The sequence below is a fragment of the Bicyclus anynana genome, chromosome 8 (genome assembly GCF_947172395.1).
Source record: "Bicyclus anynana chromosome 8, ilBicAnyn1.1, whole genome shotgun sequence".
Taxonomy (NCBI): domain Eukaryota; kingdom Metazoa; phylum Arthropoda; class Insecta; order Lepidoptera; family Nymphalidae; genus Bicyclus; species Bicyclus anynana.
The window spans coordinates 16,156,088-16,170,565 of record NC_069090.1 but is presented as its reverse complement, the minus strand read 5'-3'; the positions used below and the strand labels follow the sequence as shown (position 1 = coordinate 16,170,565).

Here is a 14,478-nt window from a genome sequence, read left to right as displayed (position 1 = left end):
GTCTAAGATTCATCATATCTTCTCATTATAGGAGTGGGCATATGAAGCTGTAGTGGGCCTATATCTGTATCATAGGCTGATATTAATAATGGATATATAGTGCCTACCGTAGTTGATGACCTTAAGCACGCCACTGGCCCCTGTAGGCCATTCAAACACGTAATAAGCCCCGGCCCCCGAGTCCGCGCTGGAATGTGGAATATTTTTATTGATATCAATGTGGGACGCAGGCGCCGACGAAAATAAGAACTGGACGACGATGTGCGCCATAGATATGATAACCATAAGACAATAGAAGTGGCTGCTGTGATGCTCTATAAACTAGAGATGGTTGTGGCGTGAACAATGTTTAAAGCTAGGGTAGGCACAGTATGACTGCTGGCAGGGAAGCAGTAGTTTATAAATTCTCGCGGCTCAGTCATCAGGCGGCGAGTCGGATCACCGTGGGGTTTTAGTCGGTTGAAGTCCAACATAGCCTTCTTGCCTCCCAGTGGCGAGAAGGTATCCATAAGGATTTCTCCACGATAAAAAAGGCACTGTATGACTGTACAAATTGTACAAAATGAAAAATTATTTTTCCAATATATGTGATTTCTCATGGTAGACAGTGCATATTTGCATCTATGGAGTGCACGCGATTGAGACCAATTTCGACAGTGATGTCTGGATCTAGAGTTCGGTTCTCAGCTATATTTTGTCTGTCCAAACTCCCAAAAATTGTTGTTTTGTGAATAACTAAGACAGATAAGTTTAGTAACGCAGAGTGTGTTTGAATTTCGTCTATATCTTTGTCTTTCCAACAAGATACTAAAGATAGAGAACGATAGAAATGAATTCGAAACACAGTGTCGCGCGATAAAAACGTCACGCCATGTCTATTGCTTTGTTATTATGATTTCTATAGAGATTGTCATAACAGTTCCGCGCTGGTTGAATTGATTCCCAATTTTCGCGGTCCTCGGTGGTCTGTGGATAGTTTGTTAACAGATCTCGGCGGGTTCGAGGCAAAAACTATTATTGAGGTTTCTTTGTTCCGATAACTTTGTGTAATAAAAAACAATAAATACACATTTAATTTTTAATCTTAATAATTTTGACAACCATTTCTGTAACAAAAACATGAAAATTTTACTTTACTTTACTTTATTAGTAATCTTGGTTTTTTTTTAGGCGTCTACTTACTTGTAACCCTCGCCTACGGCTCGGGCTAGCAACATCGCCTCGGCTGTAATTTTCAACTTACCGCACTTATAATAATGTATTATCATATTAATGATAATGACCGGGACCACCGCCTTAATTAATGAATTTCCGTGGCACGGGTAAGACACCTTCCAATTTCTGCACTCTGTGTTACTAAAAGACAATTACCTAAAAGAAAGAATAACTCAACTCAACTTCACAGCTCAAACCCAAGACCTAGTGAACCAGAACCACAGGCTTCCCACTGGACGCACGAGGTAAATTTTCATTAGCAGCCCTTACTCGTAGTAGAATCGCGTCAGTCGCGTGCTAAGAGGACGTTAGCCGGTCCCGGTCGCGATCATTTTGGTAGAGATCGTAACAAAGTCAAACATTATCGCCTTAAGCCCTCCATTGTATCAGTGTGGTGGAAAAACCACCACACTGATACAATGCCCACAAACATCAGTTTTGATTAATTCAAGAAGGTTTAGTTTCTTAGTGTCTCAAAGTAGACTTACAAACACTTTTGTAACGTCAAGTCTGTCTATTTTACTCGAAGTAGGCTTATAAGCACTTTTATAACGTCAACTTTGTCTATTTTCGTCAAAGTAGGCTAGCAAGCACTTTGTAACGTCAAGTTTGTATATTATTGTCAAAGTAGGCTAGCAAGCACTTTTGTAACGTCAAGTTTGTCTATTTTTGTCAAAGTAGGCTAGCAAGCACTTTTGTAACGTCATGTTTGTCTATTTTCGTCAAAGTAGGTTAGCAAGCACTTTTGTAACGTCAAGTTTGTCTATTTTTGTCAAAGTAGGCTAGCAAGCACTTTTGTAACGTCATGTTTGTCTATTTTCGTCAAAGTAGGTTAGCAAGCACTTTTGTAACGTCAAGTTTGTCTATTTTTGTCAAAGTAGGCTAGCAAGCACTTTTGTAACGTCATGTTTGTCTATTTTCGTCAAAGTAGGTTAGCAAGCATTTTTGTAACGTCAAGTTTGTCTATTTTTGTCAAAGTAGGCTAGCAAGCACTTTTGTAACGTCATCTTTGTCTATTTTCGTCAAAGTAGGCTTACAAGCACTTTTATAACGTCAACTTTGTCTATTTTCGTCAAAGTAGGCTTACAAGCACTTTTGTAACGTCAACTTTGTCTATTGTTGCCAAAATATGCTTGTAAGCATTTTTTGTAACGTCAAGTTAGTAGTGACTGTACCACCGTATCTATAAGTACTAATATTATAAAGATGAAGAGTTTGTTTGTTTGATAATACGATAAGATATATTTTATTCCCGTATTCCTACGGACAAGGGATGAAACCGCGCGGCGTCGACTAGTATAAATATATATTAATCACTGGAATCTTTATTAAATGATAAAGATTGTCTTATTTTGGGAGAAGGCCCGCCCTGTAATACACTTTTAATCTATTTTGAATGATGATGATGTTACTGGTCTTTAACATATCTACTTTACCTCAGACAGTTCGTTTGACTTTGGCTAAAGTTGCAAGATTTTTTTTATTTTTAAGAAAGAATACAATAAGGAACTTAAGCTAAGTTATCCTAAAAACAAAACAAATCACGCCCACTTGGAATGGTGGCAAGAATGTTGGCTGCATTTGTAGATAGAAAACACTAACTACAGTTCGTTTCGTATAGCATGGTGCGGGTGACAGTTCGTTTCGCCCTTTGAAGTTGGCCGCTTTTCGCGATAGTAGTACGTATTAGGGACGTCATAAGGCAACTGTCACCGTACCTATGCTAATAAACACTATGAAGGAACGTTAGCATAACAGGAACGCGTTGTTAAATTATTGTTTAGAGCGATATAGATGTAGAAGTGTAAACACTTATTCACGACACAAAGTGGTTTAGCAACCTATAATTCAGTTACCAATCGGCTGACAATGATAGTCAATGTTTTTTAAAAGAATATTTGCCATATTTTTTATAATATGACCAGTATTACCATTGCCCTTCAACTAGTCGGGAAAGACTGTGGTAGGAGTGAGTACTACAATAGACCAACCGGGCGGGGATCGAATCACCACCCGGTGATGAGTCCAACCGCACTTACAGTTGAGCTATTGAGGCTAATACGGTATTGGTGATTGTCAAGTAGACAGGCCACCAGGAGAGAAAGTCGTTCAAGAGTAGGTACATCAAATAAGAAGCAAACGGAGCACAAAATCGCCACTTAGCGACTCTTCGCTGACAAAAGAATCCCCAGACGGCGGCTCTGTAATTGGCTGTTAATGCCACTTAAAGTATTTAAGCCTCGCTTACAAGGGGATAGTTTCTTTAGTGGCTTGTCGCGAGGATCGATATTTCGGTATATTTACTGTATGCAGATGACTAGACGTGATAGCCCAGTGGATATGACCTCTGCCTCCGATTCCGGAGGGTGTGGGTTCGAATCCGGTTCGGGGCATGCACCTCCATCTTTTCAATTGTGTGCATTTTAAGAAATTAAATATCACGTGTCTCAATCGGTGAAGGAAAACATCGTGAGGAAACCTGCATACCAAAGAATTATCTTAATTCTCTGCGTGTGTGAAGTCTGCCAATCCGCATTGGGCCAGCGTGGTGGACTATTGGCCTAACCCCTTTCATTCTGAGAGGAGACTCGAGCTCAGCAGTGAGCCGAATATGAGTTGATGACGACGATGACTAGGTACGAAGGAAGAGGTTGTTATCACTCATGTGGCTCAAAAAGTTCACCGGTGTACCAGATCGGCGAAGTAACATTTGAATCTGTATTACTTATATATGGCAACTATAATATAAGTCTTAGAAAAATGACGTAAAGCTAAGACTGTATAAGACTGTAAGGTCAGCGATCTTTGGGGACAAATTAAAGATGAATTATAAATGTCGTAAAATATTGTAGTACACTTTTTTTGTTATAGTAATGATTTCATTAAGTCTTGATGATGAATTGTAGAACTTGATTTTTTTTAGATATCAGTATATTGCCGGGTGGTAAGGGTAGGCCAGGGCCGGGGATGGGCTTTCCCTTCATTTGTGAGCTGTCTGGCTTTCCCTCTAGGCTTCGTAAAAGTTGGTTTTGTCTATTACAATTTAGTTTATGGCAAACAAACGTCTTAACGCACTCTCCGAGGCACGGGAATGTACACCATCAACTTACCAACTACCCAGTTCTTCTATAGCTTTAAAACCCCCCTTACACTTACGTGTACCTGAAAGTAAAATAAATAAAATATAATCCACAATCTCCTTTGGTTTGAAGAACCTATGAACTCCCGTATTCTTATCCCGTATTAGATTCTTCAAACATCTATCTTTTAAGAAATCTTTACCCTTCATATTGGACCCCCCAACTAATTTTGATCCAAGGCAGGTTACGCCACTGGCCTGACCCACGAGCTCGTGATCCAATAGGCCCACAAGCAATTTAATATACTAAAGTAGGTATGTTTTTAATAATATTTTCTATTTCAGTGAAAACGGAATTGCTGTTGATTTACTAACCAATGTCGCCCGAAGGCAATTTCCTGTAATTTCCTCTGAATTTCCCGACTGTCCAAAACAAACGAACCCGCCCGATATTAGGTATGAAAAACGATTCACTGGCGAGTTGCCAACTTGTAAAATGATGTGGAACTAAAAATTGCAGCGAACTGACATAGATTGATTTTAATTGGCAGTTTTGAGTGAATGCAAGATCTAAACTCTATTTTAAATTACTAAAGTTCTAACTTCTAACTGACTACATAACCGAAGTGCTAATCTAACTATGGGTTAGGATAGAGTTATTAATGAGGACCGCTTAGATTTTATATGTATAGTTAATTAATTAATTTTTTGTGTCGATGTTCTTTGAAACTAAAAATGTCAAAGGTTTCTACGCGAGCGAAGTCGTCGGCGTTTTGTTAGTTTAAACTGCAATTAAAGCATTCCTCGATGACGCGTCTCATTAGAATCTGCCGTCCAAGCTTCTTTGTGCACTTCATACATGCAAAAATGCACTGTTTATTTCATATATCTCCCACTGTACTCATTACATAAGTACTAGAGAAGGTATTTTCCACTTTGTACAATTCAGTGACGATTAGCTATAGTACGTAGTATCGTACCTAGCGTTACATTATGGTCACGGTAACTCGATCGACACGTAGTGTAGTATAGTAAAGTATAGCCACGCTCGGAGTAGACTACAACCAATTTTCAAAAGTACATCACCCATAACCAATTATTTATCACAAAATAAATAATATCTGGCTGACCCGTGTGTTCCTTTTTAACCTACTTCCAAAAAGGAGGAGGTTCTACGTTCGGCTGTATGTATGATTTTTTTTGAAAATATTTTTTGGCTGTTTACAAACACTGTTAGAAGACCAATTTGGTAAATAATAGGATCTAGAGAAGGTCCCACAAATAAGTGTTCGAAGTAAACAAACAATAAAATACTTCTTTATTATCAGAGATCGAATCACTGCCGTGACTCGAACGTTTCGCTGGGACAGGCTTCAGATAAAAAGAAACCATAAAGTTCACTTCTCACGAAAACGTGACATCGTAAAATTAATCCCCTAGTACGATTGCTACGTCTTGAAACGATCAAAGTTTTCGAGACGTCGAAATTCGTCGTGCCGTCCAAAGGTTAGCTTACCGATTAAGCTATCCTTTGGACGGTATGATGAATTATGAAAGGAATAGTCTGCCGAGTTCGTTGATGACATGATATGCGGGCGATGGGGGAAAGACCACGCGGGTGTGAAATCGTGCGTGTGGGGAAGTGATCAGTCGTGGGTTTTTCATTCATTGCTACATGCCCCGCGGGCCATCGGGAGTGTTACGAACAAAGTTGCCAATCTATAATTCATGTCCCGAGTCAAACTAATATTCCAGTATCTTTCTGTGGGCCTTAGATGCGTGTAAAAAGCTAATATTGTCTACGTTTGTCTACATATGGCTCGCGCTTTTGTCCTATCGCAACGAGAAAGAGATATTAACAAAAATGTTTTATAATTTCTGAAAAAAGTAATTTGAAAATATTACACCAATTTCAAAATTGTTAATTTAATAACCGGTCAAGTGCGAGTTAGACTCGCGCACGAAGGAATCCGTCCTCTAAAAACGGCAAAACTTATTGGGCCACTAATTATTATAGACCTAAAGATTTTTAAAAATCTACATAAAATAATCTCAACAATTTTATAGAGGTTGGTGCCAGCTAAATAAATATAGGTTGTAACGCCTCAAATAAATTCAGAATTTTAATTCATTTATTTCAGCTAAGTTAACTTATTTTTCATTCATTTTTAAAACGTCAAGACTTTAAAACGTCTGACATTTCGGTCATCGGTCGAATTGATAACCTCCGTTTTTGATGTAGGTCAAAAAAAGTAATTCAAAACAATGATTCGTGCTAGGGTTACTGACGTTATGATGTAACAGGCCGCGCATCGTAGGTACATTTGGCGAATTTTATGCCAATCTCAGCGAGACAGCTACAGCGGTACATAGAGCCCATCGATCGGCCGCAGCACGCTACACCATAAATTACTTTTTACGCTCACTCCATACAATACTATTTTCGAAGAAAGTAGTGCATGATTTGCAGACAGTCAAATCTCGGTCGCGGCTCGCTCGGGACGGTTCGATCGATTCGCTTTATAAAGACTTCGACAGTCATGAAGAAAGAAAAACCCGATGCCCCTTTGAGAGCCAAGAGTGTCTGCTTAGCTGAGCGCCCCAAATCCCAGTACGGTCGAAATATTCGTAGCGCTGATACCCTCCGCTCGCGCTTCTCCGACAAGCAGTACGTCCACAGGCAACCCTCGACGGACCGGGTTAAACGGAACTCCAAAGCTAACGTTATTGTTAAAAAACAAAAGCGGACCGTCGTAGAGAAGATCCCCTGCGCGGTCTCCGTGCAGACCTTGTCGATACCGATGTCGTACGACGCCCACAAACATCCAACCTCCAAATCCGTAGGGAGCTCCAAGAAAAACGATAACCTAACCAAGTGTAATTCCAAACAGGTCGAGAGGAAGCTGTGCCACGCCGTGTGCGGGAGGGAGACGGAGAACAAGCTGCTGTTGCAGATCAGCGAAGCCGACCAAGTGTCGGACTTTGAAAGGATTCTTAATTCCAATGCAATACTCTTAGAGCGCGCGCGACGGCAGGTGTGGCGCGGCAGCGTGTCAGCGCAGCCCCCCTCCGCCTCACTCCTCCCGCGGCCCCGTTCCTCTTACTCCCTGCGCGCGGTCAGCCAGGCCTACCACACTCTGTTCCGCCAGCACGAGGAGTCCCTCCAGCAACTCGTCGACCGCCAACGCGAGGAGACAGCCGATCACAAGAAAACCACATCGAGCTTACTAGACAGCAATTGGTTCGAGAACCTCCAGGGTCTCACGGAGTTCTACGAGGACGATCCCACGCTGCAAGCGGAAATCGAAACGATCACCGATCGCATAATAACCGACGCGGCTCAAGCGCAGGGCGGGGCGACCGCGCGTAGCAACTTCAACGTCAATTTAGCCGGACTGATCAGCTTGCACGTGAGCGGGGAGGGCGTGTCCCCGACCTTCCGCGACGACCTCGCCCCGTCCCCCGAAGTCGACACGTTTTACAGTTCCGACGACAAGGAATGGCTCTCACCGATTATGAGTGCAAACTCTATTGATCGACACCTACAGGACAATAAGAACGTCGACCGTCTGGCGCAGGATTTGAACACGGTGCAGATCGACTGCGATGGGAAGGTTCCGACGATAACCTTCAGCAATTGTTGCGAGGGCCGCGGCCAGGCGGACAATCCCAACAATAACGACGTCGTCATTCATCTCGCCGTGCCCTCGGCGGAGAGCGTGGACGAGGCGCGGCCGCCGATGATGTGACTGCCTCACGTCCGACTCAGTCGCCGCGTTCGCTCGTAGAAGCCACGATGATCGCTATAGAGGCGGAGCAGCCGAAGGAGGAGAGAGTGCCGAAAGTGGAGCCTTCGAGCTCGCAGCGAACGCTCACGCGCTCGAGTGCGGTGAGCCAGAGGTCCGTCGACTTGGTGGTCCACCCGGAGAACTCGAACAACCCTCTGCACAGGTCCAAATTAGCCCCCGTCCGCTCGTCGTCGGAATCGTCTTCGAGCAAGAAAATGTTAAACTTAAGGAAGACGAAGAACTCGTCGATAGAGTCCACGATGAGTTTGCCGAATCAGAAATCTCTGGAGAAGAAACACGGGAGCCTCCGGCATCAGAAGTCGATAGGCGCCCACTCGGACGTGACGCTGAGCACGCAGCCCGTGATTTCGGACGACCGGAAGGCTCTGAGGGAGGCCTTGTATCAGGGTATATTTCATAGACATAGACGGACAATTTTCGCAGTGGGCTCGTTCCTTAGGATGCTTAGAAGCAAAACGTCCAACTACGACTCGATTAGATCAGAGTCGGACGAGATTTAGCATTCTTATCGTAAGTTTGTAAGTGATCGTTTTTAATAATAATTCGGTAGTGACACCACAGACTGCGAATGTGCTTTTTATATAACAAAACAAATGTTATTAGATTTAGTAATTTGTAATATGGTAATTGTTTTAGATTAAAATGTTCCTAAATTTAGTTCGGACGTTTTAATTGTTGCCGTGATTCCTGCTTGTCCCGTGTCGTAGACATAAGAATCACATCGATATGATTGTTGCGTCGTTGACGTGCCGTTACAGAATAATATTATGTTAAATACAAGTGTGCCAAATTACATACCTACCTATACCTATTTAATAAAAGGAAATTCTATTACAACTTTGTGTTATAAGTAACAAGAACAATTTGGATATAGTTGAATTAGGTACGACATTGATTTTGTTTTTCATTATGAGGACTATAATAGCTAAAGCTTACGCACAAGTGTGTGTAACTATGTGTATACATGTATGAAACGAACAACAGTCAAGGAATTAGTTTACAACAGCGAACACGCAAAATGGCGCTTACATCCGCTTGCTATTACTTAATAAGCGAAATAAATAATATTGAATCGCTTTGTAACCACTCCGGTTACATGATTCGGATTTGTTCTCTATTACGGCATCGCGTGTCAAGGCCCAAGGACAGTCCTTGATTGCTGATTACCTTGACATTATAATGATAAAAAAATATTTTGGTACTTAGCTTCGAAATTATTGGGCTTTCACAACTTCAGGACTTTGTCAGGCTACGAGCGAAGCTTTTGAAAAAAAAACGTTATTCAGTGAATTAAAAGATGGATTATTTATCGATCATTCCTAGTCTACATCTACACGATTTAGAGTCACGATCTAGTCTTTCTTGGTCAGCAATCTAGAGTCAGTCGGCTTACGATCCATTCACTCTTGGTCTACGATCTAGAGTCACTTTTGGTCTACACTCTACAGGAATCTATCTCTGGGATACTAGAATCCCTCTTGGCTTATCTTATCCAAATTCTTTTGGTCTACAATTTAGAATAATTTCCGGTCTACGATCCAGTCAGTCTCGGACCTCAGTCTACGATCTAAAGACACTCTTGGTCTACGACTTACGTCTAGTAGGTATTCCAAATTTTTCAAATATATATTTTAGCGGCAGTGCTTTGTAGATTTTTTGTCATCTCAACGAAAAATAATTCGTAATATTTTTTCAATAACTTTTATTTTTCTAAAAATTATCCTATTTGTTTCGTGTAAATTGGGAGGGTAACCATGATTTTAATTTTTTGTTAATTTATGTTTAAAATATTTTACTGTGAAAAATAAAAATCATAAATAAGTGTTTTTTAATTTTTTTAATTTTTAAAATTTAATTTTAATTAAATTTATTATTCATTTATTATTTTATAATAATTTGATATTATAGTGACAATAAACATTATATTAAATGTCATTGTATATTTGAATAATGTTTTTCTGTAAAGGTGCTTATAGGAAGTATATTTAAGCGTATCATCGTAACACATGATTATGTTTAAGTTATAATGTGTAATAGTTTGTGAAATAAATAGTTTCTTGTTTTATTCTTTATTCGCATTGTTAGATTTAGTGTTTTAAATGGATTTAAATTAACTGTACCGCTGTAAAATTGCGATAACTTCCATCCCATCCCATCTGTTCCCTATTTGATCGCGAATCGTGATGCTAAATATAAATATGTATAATGATAACGAATATAGAGCTTAGATAACATAGTTTTAATATACATGTATTCGTTATTTAGTTTTTACATAAAGCAACGTGTTTTTTTATTTCATTTTCTATACAAGTTTTAGTCATGGATGCTTACCTATCTGTCATAATAATTTAAAGAATATAATTGTAGTAAAATGACAAATGCTGTAAATTTGCAATTGACTTAGACCCTCAAAAAAACAAGCTTGATTACTTGCTAAAATTCAAAAGATAATATCAACCGAATTTGACATTACCATTTCATTATGAAGTGATTTAAAAAAATATTTCAAACGATTTGAGCTTCTTTTAATTTTTGAATGCCACTGAGTTAGCGAATATCTATTCAGATTAGATTACCGTTTGCATGTTTACCATCATTGGAACATCAAGCAAAAGACGTTGCAATTCTTCAGAATCAAAATTGTGTATATTTGTTGCTAAATGTAAAAAATGAATGAATGATTCTTTGGGTAGTTTTAATACTTGTTTTGCGAAGATTTATATAAAATGAAATATAATGTATTAAAACATGGTAGATGGATTGTTGAGAAACACATTTTTGGAACGTTTTATGCACTTTTATATATTTGTACATCTGACGTTTTTGTATATTATGCTGTTGTAAAAATAGGATTAAATAAATAATTAAAATAATACAGCTGCTTTTATATAATATAGCAACAATTATTTTTGAACCATATAAATTGTATTTTCTTTTATGCTTAATAAACATTTCATATTATATAGATAAAAAAATATTATACGAGTATATAAATATGAATTACAATTTATTCCAAATCATTGAAAGAAAAAACTTGGAACAATATTTGAAATATACAAAAAATAGATACCAGGTCATGTTGATAAAAGGCTTAAAGTGTATAAAGAATTCTGAATTTTTTGTTTGCGAATTTGGTTAACCTATTTTAAAAAAAATATAAGCAAACAATTTTTCTGCAGCCAATAAAGATTTTTTTAACATAAAAAATTGTATAAAATTTATAATACGAGCTTCGTGTTTTAATTAATTAATTATTATTATTAGAAATAGGTTTTAACCAATATAAAACTTTAGTCAGTAGATTTTGTTTTCATTACTTTAAAATGTTTCCAATAATATACGTAACTTAGCCTATAAAGTAATAATAGTCATATTATTTGTACATCTATCTGTAATTATACAATAGTTAAGTGTTAACGAAAGCTAAACCTATTATAAGTTGTTTATATTTATTTTGTTTATTTCTAATCAACAGCGTTACAGATTATTAGAATACATTTACTTATAAATAAGATCACAAAGATTGTAGTATTGATTATATTGTAAAGTTTTTGTATTTTTTTTGTTTTTTTATTATTTAAAAGTTTGTAGTAAGTTGTAGATTATATCTTTTGGCCCCACAGTTAAAGGCCGTTCAGAAATTTATTCAGTAGGAACAAGTTCCTCTATATAAAACATCTACTTAACCTATATGAACTTGGTTAAAAATAGTGAATATACAAACATATTCGCGGACATGTTCTTATAAATTATTTTTGAAAAAAAAATACCTTGGTAGGTTTGTTTTTAATTTTATGTATTTAAAAATTTACGTTACTATTAACTTACATTAGGTTTAGATTTTGTGAATACAAATTGACTATTGACATTGTGTTATGTTTATAAACTATAGTAAACTTGTTAATGTTGTGTAAGATTTTCTTGTTTTTTAACTTTTTGAATGTTTGTTTTGAATAAAATTATGATACTTAGGTACATTCCTAAATATATTTGATATTAAAACACTGTCCGAAAAGAATTTACTCGTAGTAAAAAATAAGACTGCGTAATAATAATAAAATAGCAGAAAAGAATCCTATTCATCTGTAAAAAAATCAGTTCGTTTATTGAATACATCATACTGGCGTAATTAAATTTGTTTTTATTACAAAAAATAAACGTTTTTTTATTTTCCCAAAGGGAATTTCACCAGTTTTATTTAACTAGATAATGCATATCAACAAAAAACGAAAAACCCATAGGAAACAACATATTATGTATGTATTTGTAAAAACAATTGATTTTGATGAACTTTGTCCTCAAATTTTAACACGAGGTCGAGGCCACCCTACCTTAAGTTAGGTTATAAGACAAATTTTAGAATGTCAAAATTAATACAAGGAAATATTAACAATAAAAATATTCAGCTGGGTATCTCTACTTCCAAGATGAACTTACTCGTACTAATTTGACTGCATCACAGGGGCTACTAGAGTAGTAGGTACACGTAGCGCCATCTGTGATTAAAAGATGTATCGATGAAGGGTTCTGTTTCAATTTGGATATTCGAACACATACAGAAAGAAACTGTAATGGCTTGGCAGTATCAAGGACGTTGGGAACTTAGATCAGCTTTCCGAAAACTGACTTACTGTTTATGATAGGACCCCCGTTTTTGTACGTACGTTATACTCAGACGCAATCTTTATGACGTACCCAAAATAAGCCGCAAGTATCCTTACGCTCAGGTCATACATAAAGTACCTACTTATTTCTTATTCTTATATTATTCTTTACAACTTACAAGTAAGCCCTTGATTACAATCTCACCTGATGGTATGCAATCTAAGATCGAAGTGGGCTAACTTGTTAGAAGTTGGAAGAAAATCTACACCCACCACTGTTTCTACACGACATCGTACCGGAACACTAAATCGCTTGGCGGTACGTCTTTGCCGGTAAGGTGGTAACTAGCCACAACCGAAACCTCTCACCAGCCAAAAAACCAATAAAGAAAACCTCCATCGACCCAGCTCAGGATCGAACCCAGGACCTCCGTCACAGCACAAAGGATGAACAAACATACAAACTTTCACATACTTACTTACTTACTTATACTAGGTACTCAATAACGTGACATCCTCAATTTTATTCATCCTGAAATTACGCTCGACTTACAAACATTAGCACCTGCCTTTTTAATATTAGTAGGTATTACACTGTATTCGAGTATTCTAGAAAAATCAAATCAAATAGCTGCAGCGGGATATAGGAAGGTCGTTGGATCAATTTAATGAGGTAATAATTTGCTAGATATAGAAGTGTTTACCTCCCACCGGCCAATAAACTTCCCTCATTATTTAGAGTGGTCTGGCATTGACGTAATTGCAAACGTCTCTGGATACCATTAGCTGAATTAACTATTGTCAATTAATTATTAATGTACTTACGAATGTGGTACTTACTTGTCTTTACTTGCCTCATTTGGGTTTATCCATAAACTACACACTTCATGAATTTTTCAATCTCTTCCCCTTCGTTCCCTTTTGTAAAACACACCCTCTGTACTGTATCACATATTTTTCACTATGTTGCTCCATTGCAGGTTGGCAAGCTTATGAGCCGTGATAGCCCAGTGGATATGACCTCTGCCTGCGATTCCGGAGGGGTGTGGGTTCGAATCCGGTCCAGTGCATGCACCTCCAACTTTTCTCTCAGTTGTATGCATTTTAAGAAATTAAATATCACGTGTCTCAAACGGTGAAGGAAAAACATCGTGAGGAAACATACATACTGCATACCAGAGAATTGTCCTAATTCTCTGCGTGTGTGAAGTCTGCCAATCCGCATTGGGCCAGCGTGGTGGACTGTTGGACTAACCCCTCTCATTCTGAGAGGAAACTTGAGCTCAGCAGTGAGCCAAACATGGGTTGATAATGATGATGATGATGAAGCTTATGGCAGACGTCCACTGATCCGCATCGTACTCGTACGTATCGGACACATTGCATCAAATCGATTTTGAATTTTACAGTAGATATAAAATTCGCACTTGTACGACTTTCTGTACAAATAATACTAAAATCCGAAAATTTTCTATGAAAAAAGAAAAGCTCTGTTCATTGCCCGACCCAGGACTTGAACATAGCACCTTGATACCAACGATATTTTATACTATTAGATATTAGCGTGTCGAAACTGCCCCCCTAGCCAAGTGGCACGTCGATTCTCTTTCTACGATCGCAAACGCTTCGAAAACTAGAAAAATGTATGGGAATGACAGATCTTGATCACGTGACCTTTGGATAACAAATGTCATTCCCATACATATTACGTTAGCGATCATAGAAAGAGATACGATGTGCCACTTGGTTAGGGGGGCTGAGGCGAAAATAG

At 38.1% G+C, this 14,478-nt stretch overlaps 1 protein-coding gene across 1 annotated transcript; it reads left to right on the top strand.

Moving 5' to 3' along the window:
• Nucleotides 1-8,090: 8,090 nt before the first annotated feature.
• Nucleotides 8,091-12,261, top strand: LOC112045900 (uncharacterized). The gene has a single exon (XM_052882762.1). It carries the CDS (start codon nt 8,091-8,093, stop codon nt 8,601-8,603), a length of 513 nt encoding a protein of 170 aa, XP_052738722.1. The 3' UTR covers nt 8,604-12,261.
• Nucleotides 12,262-14,478: the final 2,217 nt, after the last annotated feature.